Source organism: Gracilinanus agilis, chromosome 3 (genome assembly GCF_016433145.1).
Source record: "Gracilinanus agilis isolate LMUSP501 chromosome 3, AgileGrace, whole genome shotgun sequence".
Taxonomy (NCBI): Eukaryota; Metazoa; Chordata; class Mammalia; order Didelphimorphia; family Didelphidae; genus Gracilinanus; species Gracilinanus agilis.
Genome location: NC_058132.1, coordinates 22,724,818 through 22,751,275, shown reverse-complemented (window position 1 = coordinate 22,751,275; position 26,458 = coordinate 22,724,818). Strand labels below are relative to the sequence as shown.

At 41.4% G+C, this 26,458-nt stretch overlaps 1 protein-coding gene across 1 annotated transcript; it reads left to right on the top strand.

Moving 5' to 3' along the window:
* The first annotated feature begins 2,954 nt into the window (after positions 1–2,954).
* On the top strand, positions 2,955–25,025 carry LOC123240853 (carcinoembryonic antigen-related cell adhesion molecule 6-like). Its single transcript, XM_044668566.1, has 6 exons — positions 2,955–3,048; positions 15,315–15,677; positions 20,901–21,176; positions 21,261–21,533; positions 24,250–24,385; positions 24,971–25,025. Exons 1-6 carry the CDS (start codon positions 2,955–2,957, stop codon positions 25,023–25,025), a joined length of 1,197 nt encoding a protein of 398 aa, XP_044524501.1.
* Positions 25,026–26,458: the final 1,433 nt, after the last annotated feature.

Below are 26,458 nucleotides of genomic sequence, written 5' to 3'. Positions count from 1 at the left end.
AAAAGAGAAACAACTCATAGTTAACTGGGGATGAGTGTTTAGTTACAAAAAATAGGTCAGGATAGAATGTAGAGTAAACATATAGCTAATTAAGGTTGAGTATTTACGTATATGTGAAGAATATCCTAATTGTCACCCACTTATCACTATCAATGTTTTGTGATGAGTTTTGACTTGACAAATAAGAAGCTGGATGTGAAAGGGAATAGCCTTGCATCTTGTATCCTATATAAGGTACCTTGTCATGATAACCGATACAGCTTCCACTAGGGAAGACTGTCCCAGCTGGTAGATTTCTTTTCTTTTCTTCTTTTAATCAATAAATAATGGTTCCAATTATTGAATTTCTGGGTGTCTGGACACGTGTTATGAAGTACCCCACTTAAATAGAGCAAATGGAATTACATCTGGTTGAATCACACTGACCTAAGTAGAATGGGTTTTCTTCACAAACAGAGGGCTTCTTTTCACTAGAGGTGTCCCAATAAGAAGAAATTGGCTTGCACCAAATAACCCTCTCTTCTGAATCTTGAAATTCTGCCTGATTCATTGAATACAAAAGGTAGGAAATGATCTGACAAAACTGGCTTTGGAAATGCCTTCATTACTGATTGGACTAAAAGCAAACTTGTCCTGTTATTGCAGTAATAGAATCCTGCTGTCAGAAACCAGGGAATCAGGGAGTCTTCTCAGTTCTAGGGGGACCAGCCACCCCTGGAATAAATGCCATCTTCATTTCTGGGCACTACAAATTATGACAGACGTGGACAAGTCAATTTCCAAGAAGTTGATCTTCAATGTCTGCTTGAACCAAAAAGGCAACTGTGGGCTCCTATATAGAAGCTATTGCAGGAGAGACCAACCATAGGAGTCTATCATCAAAGGCCTCAGAGGCCTATCAGCCAAAGTCTGGCCACAGGAAGATGGATCTTTCAGTCTCGCACATTCATGATATCCATGTGTTAAAGGTAGAAGGTAGAGAACCAAAGCATGGAAGGAACACCTCCTGCAAATCATAGCCACTGAAGCATTAGATTATCTTCCCACAGGAAAATGGTGATGCATAGTCAAGGCTGGAGGAGTTGATGAGAGGCAAAAGGACACAGGAAAACTGTCCCGAGGGCCCTGTAGGGTTCCTGTGTGGAAGTAGGTCAGCATTCTCTCTATGGCCATTGAGAGGAGAGCCAGGACCATAGAAGAGAGATTAGAGGAAAGCCAATGTCAGCACAGCATATTGGAGTCCTCAGAAGCAGAGCTGTCCGTGGGGAAAAGAGGCCATGGATGAGAAGAGGCTGGATGACTATTTATTGTCCAGGCATACTGTCAGATCTTGGGCCATATGTTCCCTGCTATATCTGGTGCTCTGTTGTGCTGAGTCAATGATACACTGGGGGCCTCCTATAGGTCTCATCACAGTCAAGACTCTACATGGCGTTATGCACAAAGTCCAAAAAATTTCCTTTGCAAAGATACTGAATAGTGAGTCCCTATTTTGCTGATGAGCAATTGAGGCAAGTAAATGTAAAGTGACACCTGAGGTCACATGGCTAGTCAGTGTTTGAGAATAGATTTGAACTCAGCTCTTCCTAAGTAGGCCATTATGTGGTTTATCACCTTGCTGCACCTGTCAGGAACACATTAAGCACTTTACTTACTGCACTTGGCTGATGAATGGTTCTTCTCAGGAAGGTTATCTATACTAGAGTTTAAGAAAAAAGAATCTTAAGGGAATCACACTCCTAATTAGAATAAGAGAGCTCTCTGTGCTTGAACAGGCATTGGTAGCAAGGACAAGGCTTGCCTTTGGTTACCCTCAAGCTTCAGGTCTCCTCTCCAGGTCTCTAGACTTCTTGTCCTTCTCTGAAGTCTTTGGTCTGAAGAGATCATCTCCTCCTTCCTAGATTCTACTCCTTCATCTGTAGGGTCTATTTTCCATTCATGCTATGTCTGTCCCATAGTCTTGTCTCCAAGGTCTATCCCCTTCACCTGGGTTTTCTTCCCATGGCCCATCATGAGCCTCATGTCAGCTTTTCCCCATGTCCCTTTGAATCTATTACCAGTCCTCTCTCCCTGCCCCTTTGTTGCCCTTTCATTCTTCCCCATTTTCCCTAAAACTTGTCCCTTTTGTTTGGGTGATAGTGAAAAGTGAAGGTCTCATCCCCTTCTCTAAAATGGGGAAGTAAAGACTATTTCCCATCTTCTTGATTCCAGACTCAGCCTCCACCAAATGAACCATGTAGCAGCAGAGTGGGGGGCAGAGAAGGTGCTTCATTCTTGCTCTCAATATAAAGAAGTCTGTACCATCTCCTATTCCCACTCCTAGTGATGTTTGGACCTCTCATTACCACAGTAAAATACTTGAAGAAATGCCAGGGTATTCTAGCCTGGCCTGATAGGGGAGGTGATCTTGATAGTCTGGGTCCTAGAAGCTTAATATAGGGATTCAAGCACAGTGTCTGCCCACCATTTCCTGTGTTCATTTAGGAGTCTAAACAGTCTCTACTCAGGGAGAAAAATAAAGAAGATTGAAGTGTCACTACAAGACAAAAGAGGAGGTAATACTGAGTGACCCATGTTCTCTTTTTGGGGACAAAGTACTTCTCTGTGGACAGTGGGAGGGATCTGTGCAGGGGAGCGGCTCCCTGGGAGAGACAGGAAACCATAGCAGCTGGGAGGGGAAGAACAAGAAGTAGAAGAGAGGAAGGACAAAGTCAAAAGCCAAGTTGCTGCCCTGTGAAGTTTATATGATTCTTGCTGAAAGAAATCCAGTCCTGAAAAGAGACATCAGATACCAAGAGAAAGAGGAGATGGAGCAGAGACAGTACTGGGATCCCAGGCAGTTATAGCTCTGAGCCTGGAGACCTGAAGAGACACCTCCAGGGTCTGCACTTGGGCTCTAAACAAGGGAACCACAACTCAAGAGAGGAATGCAGAGATTCCTGGGAAGGAGAGAGATGGTGCCACACAGTGGGCAGCCTAGACTATGGGAGAGGTCCTCAGAAGCCCCCCACAGTGGAGGCAGCTCATGGAAGTGGCTCCTGATCACAGGTGAGATACCAACTCTGTTTTAACCTAGAGGAGGGGAGGAGGCTTGGGGGATTCTGGCCCTGATAGAAGCAAGTGAATCAATGCTAGGGTCAGCAGGAGGGAGACTAGTCTCAGGGGATCTGTCCTAGGGACAATCTCTTCAGACTTGATTAAAAAAAAAATCCTCCTTGAACCAGGGGGCAAAGGAGGAAGTTGCATCTCAGGACCATCAGCCCACATCCCTGAGCCTCAAGGCAAAGTCTAGCCCAGAAGCTGAGTAATTTAGAGGCTAAGTAAGTTTTTCAATCAGAGGAGACCTTGGTTTGAACATTAGCCCTGTTTCCTTTCTGTGTGACCATGGACAGCTCATTGTTTGTCTGCAATACCTCCTTTCTCCCAGGGCTTTTTGGGAGCAAACCTCTTGAGCCTTTAAGTGTACCCAGAGTTTAGTGCGAAATACTCTCCTTAGATTTGGAGCCAGAAGATCCAAATTCACATGCTGCTTTCATTACTTACTATTTAATACCAAAAGTAAAAATACTAAGACTATTGAATACCAATGTGAATTTGTCTAAGCCTCAGTTTTTCTTATATGCAAACTAAGAGTATTTGATTCAGGTATCTCTAAAGGTTTTTTTTCTCGGCCTAGGTCTTGGTTTCTATTTCCTGTCACACTGTTTTGTTAATTCTTTTCTCCCTTCAGTGTCTTGTCCACCACACTGGCAGGTCCTTTTTGAATTAGGTCCAAAGAGTAAGTTTAAAATAGGTCACTGACTGATGTAGGAGAAACACAGCCAAGCTTGTTGCAGGGACTCACCCAAGAATGGAATCCTCAAATTCTATTCAATGCAGAAGTAAGAAAAGAATTTTATTTGAAGAAGACCTTTAAGGCAGTGGTAGCCTAATAGCTGGTGGAGTAATCTGGGGGCTAATCAGGTAGCCTTAGGGCTGATGGCAAGCCCAGGTGCTAGTAGAGCAGCCTCTTTAAGAGCTGATAGTATGGAATAGCAGCTCTCCTGTAGAGTGGTAGCTTCCTCTGAGGAGTGAAACTTCCACACCTGTGGATCAGGGTTGACACATTTATTGGGCTTGGGAGCTTAGCATGGGGAAGATTGGGGGATTCTTCTGGAATGTCTGAGTCCCCATTGCACAGGTTCCATGTTCCTCCATTGTCTCCCTTGTCATCATTTGTCAATGTGGGAGAGGTCTTGCTGCCTTTCTAGAATAGGAATATGGTGGTGGAAGGGATGCGACACATTGGAAGACCACTATAGGTAACTAATTATTTCTAAGAACAATATAAGTAATTAATAAAACAGCACAGGTACAAAGCTGATGGCAGGTATAGAATGTTGCAGATCCAGTACCCTGAGTGGATAATTGAATGATCTACAATTCAAGCTTGACTAATGCTGAAACTACAGATTTCATAGTTAATGTTTCACCAGTGCTAACTGAGAAATGCCAGATTTCAGAGTATGAGGGTCCCATTCCTACTACTACCCTTCATGGCTCCTTGTCATCCTACATCATCCCCCCCTTTTAAAAGCCCAGATATTAAGAAATCTGGGAAGAATCGGTGAAAATCTCAACTTCTGTAACTTCAGGCTGAGTTGAGATGTTGTGCTGGCCCTAGTTGGGTCTTTGGAAAGGATCAATGGGCTTGATCCAAGAAGTAGAGAGTAGTTGCAGGCAGACTGGCAGTAGATCATACCATTGGAAATCTAATAGAGTGTTACTGAGAAGAAACAAAATTAGTGAGCATGTTTAGAAGACAGGGACCAAAAGATCAAAAGGAGAGTTATGAATAACAAGAGTATAAGGAGGAGGCTTATGATGGTAAAAAATCAGGACCCCCAAGAAGATCCTGACTTAAAGCTTTTTCCCTCCAGTGTTGGGAATTTTCCTGTGCCTCAGTGAGGATCATTCACAAATGTTCTGAGCACAGAAGGACTGTCTTAGTTAGGGACCTTAATGACTTTTAAACCTCTAATGAGAAGGTCACTTATTTCCAATATCCAGTTTGCTAGTCCTTGGTAATTAGCCTTGGGAACACTAATCTTGTTATTCCATTGACTGTCCCTCTGAGGGCACCTGCCCCCAATAAGGCTGGAAAAAAAAGGGAAACCTCACCTTTGGTGTATGTGAGCTTTGGAGTATGTGAGCAGGAAGTGGGACTGGGAATGTAGCATTCAAGGTCTTGATGGGGGGAAATACATGTATCAAGGAAAATATTTCTGACCAAAAATGGGGGAAGCCAGCGATAGAGGTTTTTGTCCATGAAGAAAAAGAAGTCCTGAATCAGTGGGTGTTCCTGAGTAAAATTCAATAAAAGTCCAAGGAGGGTTGGACATGATGGGGTCTGGTCTGCTACTGGAGAGATTTTGCAAAATTTGGGAGTAAGGAGGAAAGCCATAGAAGGGTTAGAGCAGGAGTTAGATGTATGAGGGCCAGTTTCTGAGGTGTAGTTCCACAGGTATCCTCTTTTTGAGTCCCCAGACAGCTTTTTCAGGTGATCCAGAGGTGTCGAGTCTGGCAATTCCCTGGCTCAGAGTTGTTCTTGATAAAATGAAATGGAGCCTGGGTTCATACTTGTGGGGAAATCTTGACAATATGAATTAGACTTGCCCCATCTTTGTTGTTGTACTAACCAATTAGTGAGTGCCGAGGCTCTTTGTTTGCTGAACATGGCCTCTGCTACAGAGACTGTGTGTCTCCAGATGCTTACATTGCCTATAGGTTTGAAATCTTTTTTAGAGATAGTAGCAGGGAAAATATACTGGGATAGGGGAATTCCCCCTATATTGGCACTGTACAAAGGAGATACAGTATAGCAAAGAGGAAAGGTATCATTGTAAACTAACTTTTGATACAAGGGTTGGAGCTTCTAGGGTTCACCTCTGCTAGGCTCTGGAAGTACTTTGTGCAATTCAGGGTCTTATAGCAGCTGTCTGAATGAGGTGTGTTTATAATATCCATATTTCTTTTAGGTGTAGTAAGGAAATTAGGATGAAATATTAATTAAAGATAAGATAGTTGATAAAGAGATCACTTAGGGAATATGAACAAGTTAGAGAGCAAGGCATGAGACTAGAATTTGGAAGAAAGAACAAAGGAAGAGTTTCTGGCAATTGCGGGGAGATCCTCTGACTAGGACACTCCCTGCCTAGGCTTTGGACAGTGAGCGCGCTTTTCATCTCTTTCTGTGAGTCTCACTGACTGGACTTTGTTTGGCGAGCTTGCTTTTCATCTCTAAATGTAAGTCACTCACTGGACTTCAGTGGGTGAGCTGGCACTCCCTCTCTGACTGCTGCTGGAGACAGACATCTTACTCTTGGTTGGTGAAAAAGAAGAGAGACCTCTGAATCCAATCTAAAGGGGTTTCTACTTTCCTGACTGAGAGAAGTCATATCTCAGAAGAAACTGATAGACCTGCTTTCCTGGATAACAGTTTTTGGAGAAGGAGGAAGATTGAAGCTGTTGGTCAGGTCTCTGGGCCACCAGATTGTCAGTTAGGGGCTGCCATATTGGCTGACTGAATCTTGGAAGACATCTTTATCAAACTGAATGAAGTGAATAAAGATTTAGGTAGATTTGTAGTCAGATGGCATTTGGGGTTTTTTTTAGTCAATGTTAGTGTAATATTAGTGTAGTTTTGAAGAACAGAAGACTCCATTGTGAGATGGACTTAGCAGTTGGGTGGATTTAGTTTCCTGTTAGTTTAAGAGTCTTCAATTTATTTATCTTTATTCTCATATCACTATACATTAATAAATAGTATATACATATATATATATGTGTGTGTGTGTGTGTGTGTGTGTGTGTGTGTGTGTGTAGTGTGTCTCCAAGAACCTGTCATACGTCTGACCCAGGGAAGGAAAGTCATCACTGGCTTTCCTCTTGAGAGGAGAGTTAAAAGACACTTTTTGGATACAAAATATATCACATCCTCCTCCTCTCTAGTCCAAATTATCTACCTTTATTTCTTCATTGGACTATGATGGTAAAACTATTTAACACGTGCCAGAGGGGGCTGCTCTCTTCCCCCTCTCCACTGCTCCTGAAGACATTTCTCACATCGCCAAACCCTCTATCCAGCAGCAGAATGGGAGCCCTTCCTCCCTCCCCTGTCTGGGGTAGGCAGGTGGCTCACAAGTGGCTTGCAGTTTCTAAAAGGTTCTCTAAAAGGTTCACCATCACTGCTCTAGGGACTCTGAACCTGTTTGGCTCACTTCATGCTTTCAGGAACATGGGAAACAGCTATAAGTTTTCTCCATTTTCTAGGCATAGCCAACAGGAGGACAGGTTAAAAAGTGTTATAGCTCTCTCCACCACATGGAGGTATGGGTTACCTGGAAAGTCCAAAAGGAATAAAGAATGAAAATAAAGTGGGAAATTTCTGTAGTTTAAGTTGCATAAATAGACAATAGTTTAGTGGAATCTTAAGAGTAAAGCTCCAAGCCTAATGATTACTAGGAATGTTATACAGGGGTGTTCAGGGCATGTTACAATTGACCCTACTTGACTTCTTCTCAGATTGGAATTTAAGATTTAAGATCTTCAGTTGGTTCACAGGAGTATGATGGAAGAGGGTCTGCACAATCTAGGGGTAAAATTGGTTTGATATGAGAGATATGTGTCTAGGAGGACTGCTTTCTAATTTAACAACAGTAGGGGTTACAAAAATGACATAGAAGGGGTCCCTCTATTTAGCTTAAAGTTGTTGGTTTACCCCATCTACTTTCCAGGTCTTCTGATATACTATGTCTCCCAGCTGAGCTGATGGAAGTGGTTGTCCAGTCTCTCCATCCTCTTTTTTAGGGAGTACAGTGTCTGCAGATTCCCATAAGGCAGTATGTATAGATCCCATTTGGCAGGCAAAACTATGAAGGCATATGACTCTGAGTCTAAAAGTGAGTCAGTAGCTAAGAAGGGTCTCCCATATAGAAGTTCAAAGGGGCTGATTGCTAAGCCAGCTTTGGAATCTATGTGAATCCTCAAAAGAACAGGCCCATGGGAAGGGCTTGTATCCAATCTCTCTTAGCTACCTGACATATATTAGTGAGGATTCACTTTAAAGTGTGATTTATTTTTTTCTGCTTTCCCATAGGATTGGGGATGCCAGGCTGAACATAAGAGAAGCCCGGTCCATTACCACTCTGGAGGAAATATGGAAGGCCAATTGTGGATATAATTTTTAAAGAGCTTTATTTACTTACAAAACCCAGCTATTCCCCAAAATGTTCACAGCTTTTTCTTTGTGGCTGGGGAGGGGGAATTGAAAGGATAGCTTATTCCTCTCAGGGGCTAGGGACTGGCAGGAGAGTGTTAACACATGACCCATGTACTTCACTTGCTGTTCAGAGATTTGGGCTTTCTTTGGTGAAGTCTAGTTGCCCCAGTCTGCTCAGAAATCAGATCTTAATGGTGTCTTGAGACATCTTAAGATTAGGGCTACAAATTCAAAGGTCGTTTACATACTGAATAATAACCCTCTTATCTAATTGGAGGTCTCTCAGATCTTTACTGAGGTCATTCCTCTAAAGGTGGGGGCTATCCGTGAATGCTTGGGGAGGAATCAATGTATATTGTCTCAATAGCAGTTCAGATGGTGAAGCACATCCAAAAGCAAAAATGAAGTCCTTGCCAATGGGGAACGCAAAAGAAAGTATCTTTCAGGTCCAAAACAGAAAACCAGAGAGTGTCACCAGGGATCTGAGCAGGATGATAAAGGGGTTGGGCATTCTAGGGTGGCCAGGAATAATTGCCTCATTGATTGCCCTAAGATCCCATGCTGGCTGATAGTCCCCATTTGATTTCTTTACAGGAAGGATTGATGAATTGCAAGATGATTGGCAAGGAGTTAAAAGTCCATATTGAAGAAGTTTGTCAATCAGGGACTGGAGACCCCTTTTTCCTTCCATGCTAATAGGCTATTGCTTCCTGTGGGGGTAATTAAGGGGCTCTTTCAAATGTACCCTAACTGGCTCCACGTGGGTAGCTTTCCCAGGGATTCCCATATTCCGGACTTCAGTTGGGACGCGGTTGGATTTGGAAGGGGGACCAGAATGGAGGAGCAAAAGCTCATTTTACTTTGATTTTGGTCAGTATGACCCTACCTAGAAGGCATATAGGACAAGACAGGTGGATTAGCAAACTATGCTGAAACATGTGATCTCCAAATCTACAGGGTAGAGGCAAAATCTCAAAGCAGCCTTCCTGATGACCCTCTGTCCCCACTATTTGATGCTGAGAAGATTTGTGGGGCCAGAGAGTGGGGCAGGACAGAGTACACGACTCCTGAATCAACAAAGAAATGTATGCTCTTACCTGCCACATCCAATGCCACCCTAGGCTCAGCCTTCATGATGGAAGGAGTGGGGGGACCTCATCACTCAGAGTTGTAGGACTCTTGACACAGATGATTCTTAGGGCATTTGCTCTTTCAAAGCCCCTTCTCCCCTCAGGAGGGACAAGGGCCTGGGGCAAAGCTAGTTTGTTATGGTTCTCAGGGCATCTTCTCCTCCTTCCCACAATGAAAGCAGGTTGCTGACCCTTGACTCTGAGTCAACCTCTTTTCCTCTGGAGCTGGTTTCTTACAGGAAGGGTCTAGCTTAGACATGGTAGCTTCAATAAGCAGTGCATGTTCCTTGCAATCAGTAAGAAATTTATGATCCTTTCCCTCAGCCTGTTCCAGATTCCAGTTGTTAAATGCCTTAAAGGCAGCATTAAGTACTTTGGAGGTTGTTGTTTGGAGACCAGATTCCAATTTCCACAGCTTCCTTCTAATATCAGGAGCTGATTGATTTTGAAATGCATATTGGGGAGCAGGCCTCCTTCAGGAGACTCAGGCTCTAAGTGGGTAAATTTCTTCCTAGCTTCCACTAACCTGCTGTGAAACATGGCAGGGACTTCCTCCATCTTTTGGGTGACCTCTATTACTTTCTCATAATTTACATTTTTTTTAATTTCTTTCACCATTTCCTCAATCAAACACATCAGCTTATGGGTTCTTCTTTTCTCATGTCTGACCCTTTCGTAATCCCAGCCCAGGTCAGATGTGGGAGCTGCTGTAGCACCCAAGGGACATCTGGTTGCTAACTGACTTCCCTTCTTCTGTGCCAGATTCCAAATTCTCTAGTTTTCATCTACTGTGCAATAAATAATGAGACAGGATAATGTCAGTGTTGCTCCAGACAGTCTCAAATTGCAGGGTGAGTGCTTTAAGCCAATGAAATTTTAAATCAATGAAATGGGTAGGATCTTCAGGATACTTGCCTAATTTCTCTCCCCATAGCTTCTTCCCTCAGGGGGCAGGTCACATGGGATGGTGCATGAGACAAGGGGCTTCTGGTATGGAATGGAATGGGAGGAGGTAAAGGAGGGCGAAGAAGCAGGTGTCGAGGAACGGTATAAAGCCTGTAAAAGGGAGGAAGCAGAGGCTGGAAGGTGGGGTAGGGCAGTTCTCCTGAAGAGAGCTTTCTGCTGGAGCAGAGGGAGAGGGACCAGAGGAAGCAGAGGAGAGAGATGGGACAGGTGCAGAGCCTTTACTCAAAGGTGGTGGTGGGTGGGTTGAGGAATGGCATGAGCGCAATTAGGGAGAGAAGTAAGATTGGAGCCAGGATAGGATCTTCTAAAAGATTGGGCTCTGGATTTTCTTTAGCCTTCCTAACCACACACACCACACACCGCCCACTAAGTTCTGGGCTCTGTGCCAGGACCAGGAAGGCCAAGACATAAAATATTTGTGTGGCAGAACAAGTCCAATGGAAAGGAAGCATTATAACTAACTACCATTTCTTGGTCTTTGGGGCTATATTGTGGCCAGGGGATATTGCAATAAGAAATCAACTTCTTCTTCTTCTAGATGGACACGATCTACCTTGTCCCAATGCTTTTGAAGGGGAGTACTTCATAACATGAGACACCCAGAAATTCAGTAATTGGAACCATTTTTTATTGATTTAAAAAAGAAAATAAAAAGAAATGTACCAGCTGGGACAGCCTTCCCTAATGGAAGCTGTATCAAACTGACATTCTGGGATGGTTTATATGAGTTACAAGATACAAAGCGATTTCCTTTCACATCCAGCTTCTTATTTGTCAAGAAGACACTCATCACAAATATAGGTAGTGCTAGGTGGATAATACTCAGATCACTCAGTGGATATTTACTTTTCATATGCACTGAAACACTCCTTAGTTAGCTATATGTTTACTTTGTGTTCCATCCTGACCTATTTGTTTGTACCTAATGTCCCTTTGTCCCTTTGTTGTCCATAGGGGAATTTGGACTCTGACCACCACTTGCATAAATTGTTTGACCTCCTGGAGGGATGAGGTCAGTTTCCTAAATAATGCAGAAATGTATTAATCTACTTCAATTCTACTATATTCTCTAACCTATTTCATTTATTCAGAGAACTTCACTTTAAAAGAGTACCCAATGTTGAATATTTGGGAGTAGATGCTCCTTGACCCATACTCCCGTACACTGATTGCACTCCCTTAGGGAATGCAGCAAAAATCAGGACCCTAGAGGAGCAAGGGTTAAAAAAGATCACTATTTCTGACCTCTGATCAAAGGGAGTTCAAGCAAGATACTTCCTGGTCAATGCACCAAAATATGGTGTGGGAGAAACACAGCCAAGCCTGTAGCAGGGTCTCTCCCCAAGAATGGGAGATTCAACTCTGTTCCATCCAGAAGAAAAGAATGTTCCAAGAAGAGGCTTAAGGTGTTGAAATAACCTAAGAGCTGGGGGAAAAGTCTGGGGGCAAATTAGGTAGCCCTAGGGCTGATGTGTAAACCTAGGGACTAGCTAGTAGAGTAGCCTCTCTGGAGCTGATAGTATGGAGTAACAGCTCCTCTATAGACTGGCAGCTTCCACACTCTGTGGAGCAGGTTGGCATGTTTATTGGGGTCTGGTAGCTTAGTATCTCCCTTTCCAAACTCAGGGGGAGGTATGTTTTGGGGTTTCTTGCCATAGGGAATAAGGAGCATGTGCAAGATGGGGGGATTCTTCTGGAATGCCAGAGTCCCCACTGCATGGGTTCCATGTTCTTCCATTGTCCAGCTTGTCATCATCTGTCAATGTGGGAGAGGTCTTGCTGCCCTCCTAGAGTGGGAACATGGGAGTGAGGGGTGTGGTACATTGGAGGCCTACTCTGGATAATTAATTATTTCTAAGAATATAAGTAATTAATAAAATGGAGCAGGTACAAAGCTGATGGTCAGTCTCAAATATTACAAATCTAGAACACAGAGTGGTTAATGGTTCAATCTGCAATTCATGCTTGACTAATGCTGAAACTTGAGGTTTTGCAGTTGAGGTTTAACTAGTGACAAATGCAAGACTTCAGAGTAAGAGGACCCCATTCCTATTACTGCCCCTCACTGCCCCCTGTCTGCCCATATCAAGACCAAATTCTCAGATTTTCTTTTTTTTTTTTAATTTTTAAATTTTGAATATTTTACCATAGTTACATGTATCATGTTCATTCACTCTCCCCCAAGCCCCTCCATGCCCCGATAGCAGATGCACAATTCCACTGGGTTGTTACATGTATCATTGATTAAGACCTAATTTCATATTATTGATAGTTGAACTAGAGTTAACGTTTAGAGTCTACATCCCCAATAATATCCCTCTCAGCCCATGTGTTCAAGCAGTTGTTTTTCTTCTGTGTTTATACTCCCAGAGTTCTTCCTCTGAATGTGGCTAGTTTTCTTTCTCATAAGTGCCTCAGCCTTGCTCTGGATCCTTGCATTGCTGCTAGTAGAGAAGTCAGTTATGTTCAATTGTACCACAGTGTATCAGTCTCTGTATAAAGTTCTCCTGGTTCTGCTCCTTTCACTCTGCCTCAATTCCTGGAGTTCATTCCAGTTCACATGGAATTCCTCCAGTTTTTTATTCCTTTGAGCACAATAGTATTCCATCACCAACAGATACCACAATTTGTCCAGCCATTCTCCAATCGAAGGACATTATCTCATTTCCCAATTTTTTGCCTCCACAAAGAGTGCAGCTATAAATATTTTTGTACAAGTCTTTTTCCTTATTTCTTTGGGGTATAAACCAAACAGTGGTATGGCTGGATCTAAAGGCAGATAGTCTTTTAAAGTCCTTTGGGCATAGATACAAATTGCCATCCAGAATGGTTGGATCAATTCACAACTCCACCAGCAATGCATTAATGTCCCATTAATTTTGCCACAACTCCTCCAACATTCACCACTTTCCTTTGCTGTCATGATAACTAATCTGCTAGGTGTGAGGTGGTACCTTAGAGTTCTTTTGATTTGCATTTCTTTAATTATAAGAGTTTTAAAAAACTTTTTCATGTGTTTGTTGATAGTTTCAATTTCTTTATCTGAAAATTGTCTATTCATGTCCCTTGTCCATTTATCAATTGCGAAATGGCTTGATTTTTTTGTACAATTGATTTAGCTCCTTTTATATTTGAGTAATTAGATCTTTGTCAGAGTTTTTTGTTACAAAGATTTTTTCCCCCAATTTGTTGCTTCCCTTCTAATTTTGGTAGCATTGGTTTTGTTTGTACAAAACCTTTTTAGTTTGATGTAATCAAAATTATTTATTTTACATTTTGTAGTTTTTTCTAACTCTTGCTTGGTTTTAAATTTTTTCCTTTCTCAGAGATCTGACAAGTATACTATTCTGTGCTCATCTAATTTACTTATAGTTTCCTTCTTTATATTCAAGTCATTCACCCATTCTGAATTTATCTTGGTATAGGGTGTGAGATGTTGATCTAGATCCAAACTCTCCCATATTGTTTTCCAATTTTCCCAGCAGTTTTTGTCAAATAGTGGGTTTTTGTCCCAAAATCTGGGTTCTTTGGTTTTATCATAGACTGTCTTGCTGAAGTCACTTGCCCAAAGTCTATTCCAGTGATCCTCCCTTCTGTCTCTTCACCAGTGCTATATCATTTTGATGACCATTGCTTTATAGTACAGTTTAAGATCTGTTACTGCTAGTCCACCTTCCTTCATATTTTTTTCATTATTTCCCTTGATATTCTTGATCTTTTATTCTTCCAAATGAACTTAGCTATAGTTTTTTCTAATTCAGTAAAAAAAGTTTTTTGATAGTTTGATAGGTATGGCACTAAATAAGTAAATTAATTTGTGAAGGATGGTCAGTTTTATTATGTTAGCTTGTCCTACACATGAGCAATCAAGGAATAGAAGGGCCTTTCCTAAAAATAATAAACGTTATATATCTAAAATCATCAACAACCATCATCTGCAACGGGGATAAATTAGAAGCATTTCCAGTAAGATCAGGAGTGAAACAAGGGTGCCCATTATCACCTCTATTATTTAACATTGTACTAGAAACACTAGCAGTAGCAATTAGAGAAGAAAAAGAAATTGAAGGTATTGAAATAGGCAGTGAGGAGACCAAGCTATCACTCTTTGCAGATGATATGATGATCTACTTAAAAAATTCTAGAGAATCAACTAAAAAGTTAGTGGAAATAATCAACAACTTTAGCAAAGTTGCAGGATACAAAATAAATGTACATAAATCACCAGCATTTCTATATATTTCCAACACATCACAGCAGCAAGAGGTAGAAAGAGAAACACCATTTAAAATCACCCCAGACGATGTAAAATACTTAGGAATCTATCTCCCAACACAAACACAGGAATTATAAGAACACAACTATGAAAGCCTTTCCAAATAATTAAAACTAGATCTAAACAATTGGAAAAACATTTACTGCTCGTGGATAGGACGAGCTAAAATAATAAAAATGACCATTCTACCCAAATTAATTTGGTTATTTAGTGCCATACCTATCAAACTTCCCAAAAACTTTTTTACTGAATTAGAAAAAACCATAACAAAGTTCATTTGGAAGAACAAAAGATCAAGAATATCAAGTGAAATAATGAAAAAAAAAAAACATGAAGGAAGGTGGCCTAGCAGTACCAGATATTAAACTATACTATAAAGCAGAGCTCATCAAAACAATATGATAATGGCTAAGAGACAGAAGGGAGGATCAGTGGGATAGACTTGGGGTAAATGACGTCAGCAAGAGAGTGTATGATACACCCTCAGATCTTCTGCAGAGACTGGGGCAGATAGAAAGATGGGTAGCCACAGGAATCCACTCCAGACGTACCCCACTGAGCCCACCCTAGACTCTGAGGCAGGCTTGGCAGGCCCGCCCTGAGCCTGGGGACAGCTGCGTGATACGGGCCTCCCAGGAGGGCTGGGAGACGCTGCTGACCTCTGCCTCCTTCCTCCCCTCAGCCTCCGTCCTCAGCTGCTGGATCCAGCCAACGTCTGCTCAAGGCGTCACCATTGTACCAAACCTGCCCTATGGGAGAGTAGGGGGCAGCATCGTGCTGGAGCTCCTGGGGTACACAGACACACCTATTTGGTATGTTTGGTACAAAAAGTCATCAGCAGAGGATCCCAAGGAGAATAAGATCACCCTGTACTACTATAACAGAAGGAGACAGATACCAGACAGAATCCGGCAGAGGGTGCTCCATAATGGCTCCCTGCTCATCCCCGACCTCATCCTTGATGATGCTGGTTACTACTTGGTAAAGATCCTCAGAAAGGACTATTTAGAACAGAGTAAAGCAGGAGTCTATGTGACAGTGACTGGTAAGTGCTGCCCTGCCCAGGGGCCCTGCAGTCGCTCTAACAGCCTCTCTCTGTCCGGTTCCTCCTCACATCCTTAGCCAGGGAGCGGGAAGAAGTCCCAGCATGACCCTCTCCCACAGGAAGGAGCCTGAGGAGCTGAGACTCTCCAAACTCATGGCTTCCTCCTTTTTTTTTAACCCTTACTTTGTACCTTACAATCAATACTGTGTATTGGCTCCAAGGCAGAAGAGTGGTAAGGGTGGGCAATGGGGTGAAGTGACTTGCCCAGGGTCACACAGCTGGGAAGTGTCTGAGGCCAGATTTGAACCAAGTACCTCTCATCTCCAACCCTGTCTCTCTCCACTGAGCTACCTACTTGCTCTTATTGCCTCCATTTCCTTGAGGAAAGACCAAGAGAGGCTCCCAGGGGCCCTCTTCTATTGGGTAGGACTGGGAGAGAAGGTCCTGGTCCCTGCTGAGGTCTTAGCTGGAGGAAGAGGAGACACATTCAGTGCAAGGAGAGGATTAAAGGTCTTTTGGGCTCCACCCAGGAGCAACTTTCCCAAGGAGGAAAGTTTTTCAGGTGGGAAAAAATATCAACATTAGCTTGCATATTCCAGAGGCAAGCAAAGTGCTCTATGTGGCATATTTCCCTGGATTCTCACAAAGACCCTGCAATGTATTTTTTTTTTATAAAAAAAGTGCCATTTTTTATCAGGGAAGAAAATGAGACTGAAAGAGACCAAGTCACTTGGCCAGTCACACAGCTAGTAAGTAGCTGAGGCAGGATTCAAACTAATTAGCTCAGGGAGGATTAGTGTAGCCTGTGAACCACAGGAGAAGTGGTTCCTTGAAGAACCTGGGAGTTTATTTGGGTGGAGTTAGAATCCCTTAGAATTAGAAATTCTTTTTTGTTGAAAGCCGTTGGATGTAAAGAGCCAATTGGAGAAATAGGGTCAAATTTAGGGCCTGTTACCTGGATTCCCTATGTGACCAATCCAGGCTGAGGCAGTCTTTGTGTTTGGTCCTGGTCACTTGAGCCCTGAAAAGCTCTGGTACCAGCAGGTAGATTAATCCAAAAACAACTTGACCCCTCCAAGAGGCTATTAGGAGTCATTTAGAGAAACAGAGTCTGTAATAGATGTTTTATCTGGATCCCATTACAAAATCATCGGCAAGTAAAACTGTGTGTATGATTTTTCTGCACTGCATGTCAGATGCAGATAGAATGGACCATCTAAGGTAAAAATCTGAGGCTCCTCTTTTGACTCATTTTTAGATCCCCACATTTTCTCAATGTTCTTATTGGAAAGCTTTGAGTCCTTAACCAGACCAGCAGCTACTGAGTTAACAGTTCCTCTCCTTGAAAATTTCTCTCCTTGATAATTAAGAAGCCTGAAACCTAAAAAATATATTACTTAGATAAGGACTGGAGCCAGACAATTTAGTCCAGACTATCTGACCAGGTGCAGATCTGTAAATCAAGACAGAACACAATTAGTAAACATCTCCATGAAATTTATTTCTGCTTCCAGAATTATCCCCTACTAATTGGTGGTTGGAATTTGGCCCTTGTCCTTGCACCCATATCTCTATTTTTTAGACTTTAATGGATTGTGTATGATTTGTAACCCCTTCACAGCTGTGATTCTTTGTGTTCTTTGTTTGAAACCAGTATAAAATAAAGTCCAAAATCCCATAGCATTGGATCAGCATGGGCTAACCACTAGTTCGGCTGTTCTCAGTTTCTTTTTCCTGTCTTAGCAATCCGACGCTGTAAAACGCCACTCAGGACCCCTACCATATAGAGCTGGTCCTCTATACTTATTCCTTTATATATGTTTAAATAAATAGCTTATTTTCTATAACAAGAGTCTCATTAGCATTCCTTGCCCTTTCCCTGAAGGGAAGTTCACCTTTGAGCTTCACTTCACTTACCACTGAAGATACTTTCATAATACATATCAAAGTATCTAAGAAACAATTTTGAACCTTTATTTTCTAGTTCTTTGTCTTTGTTGGAGTGCTCACCTTACTTTATTTTTTATAATACGGTTAAAGTATGTAGGGACCTAATGGGATCACAGGCTCCTCCCACCTTGAGGAGGCTACTAGTAATGTCCTGGGTCTTCCCATTAGATTCTCTGACTATGGACCTTCCTAGGGGAAGTTTATGGAGGGAAGCACTGCCATCAATATCCAAAAAGGAGCCTAATCTAGGGAGGGGCTCTAATTTTGAGAGAAGATGACTGAGTCTGCCAGAGCAGCTCCATGGAGGTCTCCAGTGTACTGTGTGAAGCCGCCTGAGGAAGAGGGCCACATAATAGGAAGTAGTTTTTTTTTTATTGTTTCCATAATTTGTTCTTATTTTATTTATCTTTAAACCATTACCTTCTGACTTAGAATCAACATGATTCTAAGGCAGAAGAGCAGAAAGGGCTAGGCAGTGGGGGTTAAGTGACTTGTCTAGGGTCACACAGCTAGGAAGTATAATAGGAAGTAGTTCTGAGATCAATGGTGTCTCTCAGTCAGTCACTCCCATTTCTATAGGGACACAGAATCCTAGAGAGAGAGAACTTGGCAGTGGGTGCTAATTATTATTATTATTTGGTGAGTCTCTCAGCCCCTGGCTCTTTTTTCTCCCTGAAAAATTAAGAGAGGATATTAGATAAGGATAAAAACCATTCCTGGTGAAAATCTCGGTCCTCACTGTCTCTGTGAGCCCTGAGACTTCAGGTTCCTGGTCTGAGAAAGGCCCCCAAGGACCTTCAGGTAAAGAGGAAAGAGATGAGACCCTGGAAAAGGAGTAATCTTAGCAATCACATCAGTCTCTTTGGGCCTCCATTTTCTCCTTTGTAAAGTAGGATAGGAGGATCCTGCAAAGTATCACACAGGTAGAGTCAAAAGGGTCCTATTATCCAGCTAATTCAGCTCCCTCATTTTACTGATGGGGAAACTAAGACAAAGAGGTGGTGAATGGAGCAGCAACAAGGCCCAGGGTAAAAGTAATATGCACTGACTGTTTCCTGGAACCTCCATCGGGGAGGAGACATTCAGATTCTGAAGGGAAGAGAAATGGGAAACAGTGAGCAGAAACTGGTGGAAGCTTTCTTTTGTGCCAGAGAATTCTTGGGTAGTCAGCATGTCAGCATCCAGGCAGCCCCTCTGAGAAGGAGGTTTTTAAATTTCAAAAATAAAATCCAGAGACCTTTAAAGGAAACCAATTTTATTGAAGTATAGCTATCAACATATTTTTATGAAATACAATCAGAGAATGGAGGTCAAGGGACTCCTGTGGTAGAATGAGATGCTGATGAGAAGCAGAGAAAGCCTCATCAGATAGGGAGTTTACTGGATCTGAAGTCAGGAAGGTCTGAGTTCAAATCTAGCCTCAGACACTTGCTAGATGTATATGCTCGAAAAGGCATATAACCTCAGCATACCTCGATTTCCTGAACTGTAAAATGGGGATAATGAGAGCACTTAAGCTTCCAAGATTGTCAGAAGGATAAAATGAGATCATATTTATAAAGCCCCTGACAAAAATAATAGCCATAAAAAAACAACATTTATGATGTACCTACCATATGCAAGGGTATGAATAATATGTGGGGTCTAGAGTCAGGAAGATTCATCTTCTTGAGTTAAAAACTGACTTCACACTCATTGTGTGACACTGGGCAAATCACTCATCTCTGCTTGCCTTAGTTTCCTCATTTGTAAAATGAGTAAGAGAAGGAAATGGCACAACACTAGTATTTTTTACAAGAAAATCCAAATAGGGTCACAAGGAGTAAGACAGAACTGGAACAAAAGGACAACCACAACTACCACGTACTGGACACATTTGTTTTAGTTGCTCAGTTGCTCAATCTTGTCTAATTGTACATGCACATACATGACCCTAAGCACAAAATCCATAAGATTTCTTTTCAAAAGATCCTTGAGTGGCTTGCATTTCCTCCTTCACTGTATCCCTATTTTGCTGATGAACAATTGAGGCAAATAAATGTGAAGTGACTTGCCTGGGGTTACATGGCTAGTAAGTGTTCCAGGACAGATTAGAACTCAGATCTTCTTAACTAGACCTTTATCTACTGTACCACCTTGCTGCTCCTGTCAGGAACACATTATGCACTTACTAATGCTTATTCTCTACTCTCAGTCTCACCTTAATCACTAGGTTCTTCACGTTCTGTGTAAGAATTAAATTTTAATGGTTGACTAAAATATGTGAAAATTATGAATAGCATGGTAGTAGCCAATTCAAAATTTTATTGCTCAAAGTTGAAATGACTTTTAATAGCTTTTATTTACAAAAAAGGTGGAAAAAGTCAAAGCAGAGAAATACAAAAGGGTAGAGAAGACATTAACCTACTAATTAAATATTGCTCTGCTACTTGATTCAGTCAGGACTTGTTGACCTTCAACTGGAATTAAACTCTCCCCAGAAGACAGGAAGGGAAAGCCACGTATCCACTCACCCAAATTCCCTCCAAGAGGCAGGTCAAGACAATGACTCCAGCTGAAGGTGATTCCTGAGCTCAACTTTCTTCCTTGAGTTGCCCTTATTCTTAAAGTTGACTTCCCTCTTGAAGTCTAACTCCTTCTTGAAGCTGACTTTCTTCTTAGAGTCGACTTTTTTAGCCCCAGAAATGCAGGGCCTTTTATAGTGACTTCCTATCTTTCGAGTTGTCTAGCACTGCCCAGGGGGCAGTGTTTGTGGGAACCACTTCTCACCTTCTGGAGGGGTGAATACTCATCAAAAGAGTTCACAGATGTTTGGCTAAGTGTTTGTAAGATCTCCTCCACCTATCAAGCTCCTGTTGATTCATTCATAAGGTAGACAAAGGAGAGTTAATCCTGTCTTCACAATCTAGTGAAGTACTTAAGTTAGTGTTAACTAAAGTGTTAGCTCCAACTTGGCAAAGAGAATAAAGGGTTCCCTTTTACATGTGTAAACTCAAATAGAATAAAGAATTCCCTTTTACACCTGGGAGCTATCTGGAGGAAGGGTAGTCCAGGACAGAGTATTCCTTTCCCATAGTTTTCTGCTCTCCTTAATTATTAACACAGCTGTAGAATGATATGCCATTTCCTTCCCTATGATATCAGGGCCCATCCCCAAATGTCTGTAATTGAAGTATTTGGGTTTCAGCTTTAGGTATTTTTTTCTTGAAGTGATGCCTGATGGAGATGCAGCCCAGCTCCTCAATCAACTCTCTCTTATTTTGCTTTCTACAGAGAAACTGGCCAAACCTGAGATTGTTGTCAATAATAGCAACATCATAGAGAATGAATCTTTAATCTTTACATGTGTCACAGAAAATATGGGGGCAAACATTCGGTGGTTTTTCAATGACCAGAACCTGTCACTGAATGAGAGGATGAACACATTGGAGAATAATCAGATTCTCATCATTAAGGGTCTGAAGAGGGAAGATGCTGGGTCCTATCAATGTGAAGCCTGGAATCCAGCCATTGCCAATAGAAGTGATGCCTTCACGCTGACTGTGAACTGTGAGTGATTCTCTGTCTCCTTCCCCCCAAACTCTGTCCCCAGCAGTGACTGAAATCCCATTTCCCTCTTTCCTCTTTACACAGATGGACCAGAGAATATTAGGATTCCTCAGAGTCCTGAAAGTGGGGATATTGAGGTCCAATTCAATGACTCCCTGACTTTAGAGTGTCTGGCTCTGTCTTATCCCCCTGCCCAGTATGAATGGCATGTCAATGAGAGTTCTAGTCCTGTACATTCAGGAAGCTCTTATACCCTCATGCCTGCATCTTTGGAACATTCAGGAAAGTATACGTGTTGGGCAAGGAACAGGGTGACCAAGTTATCAGTGTCTAAGGACATCACCATCAAGGTGGCTGGTAAGTCTTTTCTCTCTTTCCTCAGAGAATAAGTCCTTGAGTTGGCCTAGAATGGGATGTAAGAAAGAAGTGCTCAGGACCATTCAAGGGGACAATGTTTCATAGTGCATTGGGAGAGGACATTTAAAGAAAAAAATGTCTCTTTAAGGGATGTGGTCAGATTTATAGTGAATGTTAGTCCATTTATGCTAGTTTGTCCTTGGTAGAAATGGAGACAAACCTCTCTTTCTCCCTTATTAGTCTGAGAAACTCTTATGTCCAATGCAAGCTCATTCATCATGTGACACACATTTAGGTGCCTACCGAGTGCAGAACAGTGTGCTAGACACTGAATGAAGTACAAAGTTTACCCAAGATTTCATTCTTGCCTTCATGATCTTACAATCTAGTAGAAGGTTCAGACTCCAACAAAAATAATTGATAGACAATATTAGAGGATAGGTATGTTTAGAGAGTGATTGCATGATAAAGTGTTGAGGGAAGCCTGGGGGGAAAGTGCATTGCAGTTGTGGATGGTCAGAACTCAGGTTAGGTTTCAGAGAAGAGTTATCACTTGAGTTGTGCTTTAAAGGATGGGAAGGAGTTCAATAGGTCCAGGAAGAAGAGGAATAATATTTTATTTCTATGGAAAAATAGCTCAGGTTAATGTTCAAAGGTAGGAAAGTATGATGTGTTCCTAAATACAGAAAATAGACCAATACAGCTTGGGCAGACTATGCATGGCCATAAGTAGTTCTTCAAGTACTTAGTTCTAAGGAATCACTATGAGGATCACACAAAATTAAACAGCCATCACAATAAAGAACCATTCCTCTCTCCTTCCACCTTCTGAAAGGATGAGACAAAGAACAAAGAGATGAAAAGATATGGGAAGAAGATAGAGGAAAATTAATATTTTTAAATTATAAATGTAAATTAGAATTTCATCCATAAAAGAGAAGAGGTTAGCATAGCTCATTAGAAAGCAAAAGCTGAGCAATATGTTGTCTATAAAGAATACATCTGAAATATAAAGATTCACAGAATTAAAATACAGGGTTAGGAAAAAAATCTCTTATGTTCATGTAGAACTAAAAAAAGTTGATACCAATCATGATCTGAGATAACAGCAAAAATGGACTTGATATGAAAAAAAAATTAGGGAAACTCCATTATACTGAAAGGTACCATAGACACTGAATTACTGCACCATTATAACAATGAATGTGGGCTAAATTGCCAAACATATATGTTTGGAAAAAAAAGATGAAGAAAATTACAACAGTAAGGGATCTTAATGTACTGCTTTCAGATGTGGAAAATATTACTAAAAAGAGAGATGTCTAAGGACCTGAACCAAATTGTATGAAAGTTGGATAAGATGGATCTTTGGTGAATATTGAATAAAAAATGGAAAGAGCCTTCTCATCTATGTGTGTCACTTTTACTAAAACTGATCATGCACCAGGGCATTATGAACTCCTTCTTGCTAAAAAGCAAAGTAATAAACACATATACTGATCGCAGTTCAATAAAATTCATATTCACTAAAGGTCTTTGAATTAAAAAGGGAAAACTACAGAGTAAATGCCATAATTGTAAAGAGCTGTTGGATCAAGGACAGTTTTATCACTTCTCCTTTTGACCAGAGTAAGTGATCTCATTTCTATCAGCAGACCTTAGCCCATCTTCCTCAATTCTCCTCAATAACAATACATGGAGCACTTAAAATGCAAAGGGGAAGGGCACAGATTGGAAGAAAGACTAAAGGAAGGAAAACCAATAAGGAAGCTTTTGAGAAAAAAATCAAATGGAAAATAATGAAGGCTTTTGACTAGGAAGTGGGGAAGAGAATGGTGAGCTCAGAGGACTGAAAGCTGAGATGAATGTGACAGACAGAAACACATCCCCAACCCACACTGCATCATTTTATAAATTGGGAAATTGATGTCCAGAGAGTGGAAGAAACTTCCCCAAATCTCATAGCTAGAAAGTGACAGGGGCAGGATTCTAATCCAGCTCTCAAAATTCTAATCCCAGTGCTCTTTCTGTTACAATGCACTGCCTTTCAGGGATCAATGCAAGAGACAAACATTTAGCGATTTTTTGAGGAGAAAATGACATGATCAGAATGGTATTTAAGAATGATTAAATATGGACAATGATCTGAAGGATAAACTAGAGAGATGACACACCAGAGTCAGAAACATTGGCCAGAAAATTATTGCCAATATGTGGAAGAGAAGTGATGTATGTCTACTGCAGAAACTGAGATGAGGGGATAGATGTGAGAGATATTGTCCAGTAGAAACACAAATAACCATAACATTAAGGAGGCCATTGCAGAACTTGATTTGATGATGATTTTGAAGGAAAGGTCAAAGATTGTTTTAAATCTGAACCAAATGACTGGGAGTTTGGTGGTACCATCAACAGAAACAGAAAAAGGTAGGGGCACAATGTTGGTAAGAGACCATATATTCTGAGATTGGGTATGTAGAGTTCAGTGTGGTTGACCAAAATTCAGGTGTCTCCAATTATTTGCCAGGTAGCCTACAATGTCACTTTGACAAGGGAATACTCAGGCTTGAGGAAGAAAAACTGAGTCTATGTTATCAATCAGCTAGCAATGCTTTAGTATTTAGGAAGCCCCAGGCACTGGGCACAAGAGGTAGGCACTTCATGTTTGGAACACCTCAAAAACCCTGAAGGTCCATCTTCTCTACTTTGTCCACAGCATCTAAGTCTCCAGGAGGAAGTAATGGTGCCACACTCTCAGGTGGAGCTATCACCGGCATTGTGATTGGAGTTCTAGCTGGAGTGGCTCTTCTTGGGGCTCTCATCTATGTCCTCATCACCAAAAATACTGGAGGGTAGAATCAGACTCCTTGTTTTCCTCTCTCCTAGCCTGTGTCCCAGAATGAGGAAAAGAAACCATGAATGTCCTCTGTAATCTATTCCCCCTTCTGGCACACAGTCTACTCCCTTTCCCAAACTCCTACATTTCAGTACTAAGATCCTTGGGTGGCCTCCTTCTTTGGGCTTCCCTCCTCACTCTACAGTCACACTTAGTACATCTTAGAACAGGGGTTAAATTTCCCATCAGGCTGGGCACTAGACCTAACCATTTTGTCAGGTCAAAAACCAAATGAACTGATATCCAAGAAGGCAGAGAGATAAAGAATGGGAGGGGCCTCAGGGAGAAAGGAGGTAGATTAGTATTGACAACATAGTGAAAAACCAAGTGAAGAAAAAGGCCACTGGAGCAGATTCAGAAGCTATAGACAGACTATAGTAGCAAAATCATAGGACCTGTGAGTAAAGGAACTAGTAGTGAGATTGTTGTACTTCAAGAATAAGACAGGAAGCCTGAGGGCATCCAAAGAAAAAGCTTGGCTCTCCTCCAAAATCCCTTCTAGGTCAGGGAACTCTTTTACCATATTCTGTTCTTTCTTAAGGGGCAAAAAAGACCACCCTCAAGAGAGACAGTCAGCACCAAGACGTGGTAAGTGAAGCCACTGACCAAAGAAAGCAGCATCTAATTTTGGGAGTTACGTCTCAAACCATAGAGTTCTTTCTATCTCATTTCAATGAGAACCAATGAGCTATCCTTCCCTTTGGTTTATTTTTTGGTAGGAAGACTTTGGAGGCTAATACAATTCAACTGATCCAATAGACCTCTACTCTACTCAATTGAAACAATATTTGTTATTNTCTCTCTCTCTCTCTCTCTCTCTCTCTCTCTCTCTCTCTCTCTCTCTCTCTCTCTCTTACCCTGATCATGACTTTGGAAGCTGGCTTTGAGAGAGGCAGGAGAATTTACTCACATGGTCTGATTTTTGTTAGATAATTTGTTTTTATCCTTCTATTTTTTTATTCCTTCTACTTCAAGTGGTTATTAATAAACTTTGTAAAATTAATACTTGGATTTATTGATATTGATTTAAATCTTATACCAGTTCTTTCTTAAAACTAAAACTTAAGCTGTAAATATTCATAAAGTTGTGGCTCTTTTCTTTCTGTCCTAGAATCCTTTGAGCTATCAGCCTGATAGTCCAACATCCCACCCAACTCCCATCCCTAATTCATAATTTGGGGTGAACAGACATTAGCTGAAGAATATTGTCTCTCAGGAGGAAAACTGAAGGGATTCTACCACTGTTTCTCATGAGCTCCCACCAATGTTCTTCTCATTAGTAATCAGACAGAAAGATAATTATCGGGAGCAAAGGTATTTACTGAAAAGAAATAATATGAAAACTTGGTCTAAAACATATACCCCAGTCACAAAACAAAAAAACAACAAGTGGGGTGCATTCACCTATGTTGTGTGCAGATGCAAAGCATGGAATCCCTGCAAAGGTAAAGGGAGAGCCTCACCCAGAATTCCAGGGGACCCCCCTGGAGAACTTTGGGTGAGGGGCAGTTGAGAAGGGTTGAAGACAGTTTATTTGTGGGATTGGATGTGAGCAGATACTCTGCTTCTTTCTCCTGACTTGGGTTTCTCCTGAGAAACCATTGTAGCTTAAGCCAGTAGTTTCTACTCATAGAGTTAGCCTATTTGTCATTTCTATTCTTCATTAATATAATTATATAATTATTTAGTAATTAGAGAGTAAGATATTTATCTATAGCAAGAGAGCCAGTTTTAGTTAAGTGCTTCATCCCTCCAGGGAGGAGGGGGAAGGGGGCATCAATTTAACAGTTTAGGGTCACCTTTCATTTATCCTAAACCCTTCATGGATTTATATAATTTCCCTTGTTAATTCCTAATATAACTTTTTACCTTCAAAGCTGTGCCTGATAATTATTTGGAAGATACTTACAATTCAGTCTGAACTTCTAGATTGAATCCTGTTGGCTGCCAGTTTAAGATCTCCTCTGTCCTCAACAGTTAGATAAATAATTTCTATATATCTCCTCTAACTGACCTGAGAGGAATATAA

Coding starts and splice junctions, on each gene's coding strand:
- LOC123240853 (XM_044668566.1), top strand. CDS start 2,955: ATGGTGCCACACAGTGGGCAGCCTAGACTATGGGAGAGGTCCTCAGAA. Junction 15,678..20,900: donor AGTCTATGTGACAGTGACTG/GTAAGTGCTGCC, acceptor TGCTTTCTACAG/AGAAACTGGCCAAACCTGAG. Junction 24,386..24,970: donor ATCACCAAAAATACTGGAGG/GTAGAATCAGAC, acceptor TTCTTTCTTAAG/GGGCAAAAAAGACCACCCTC.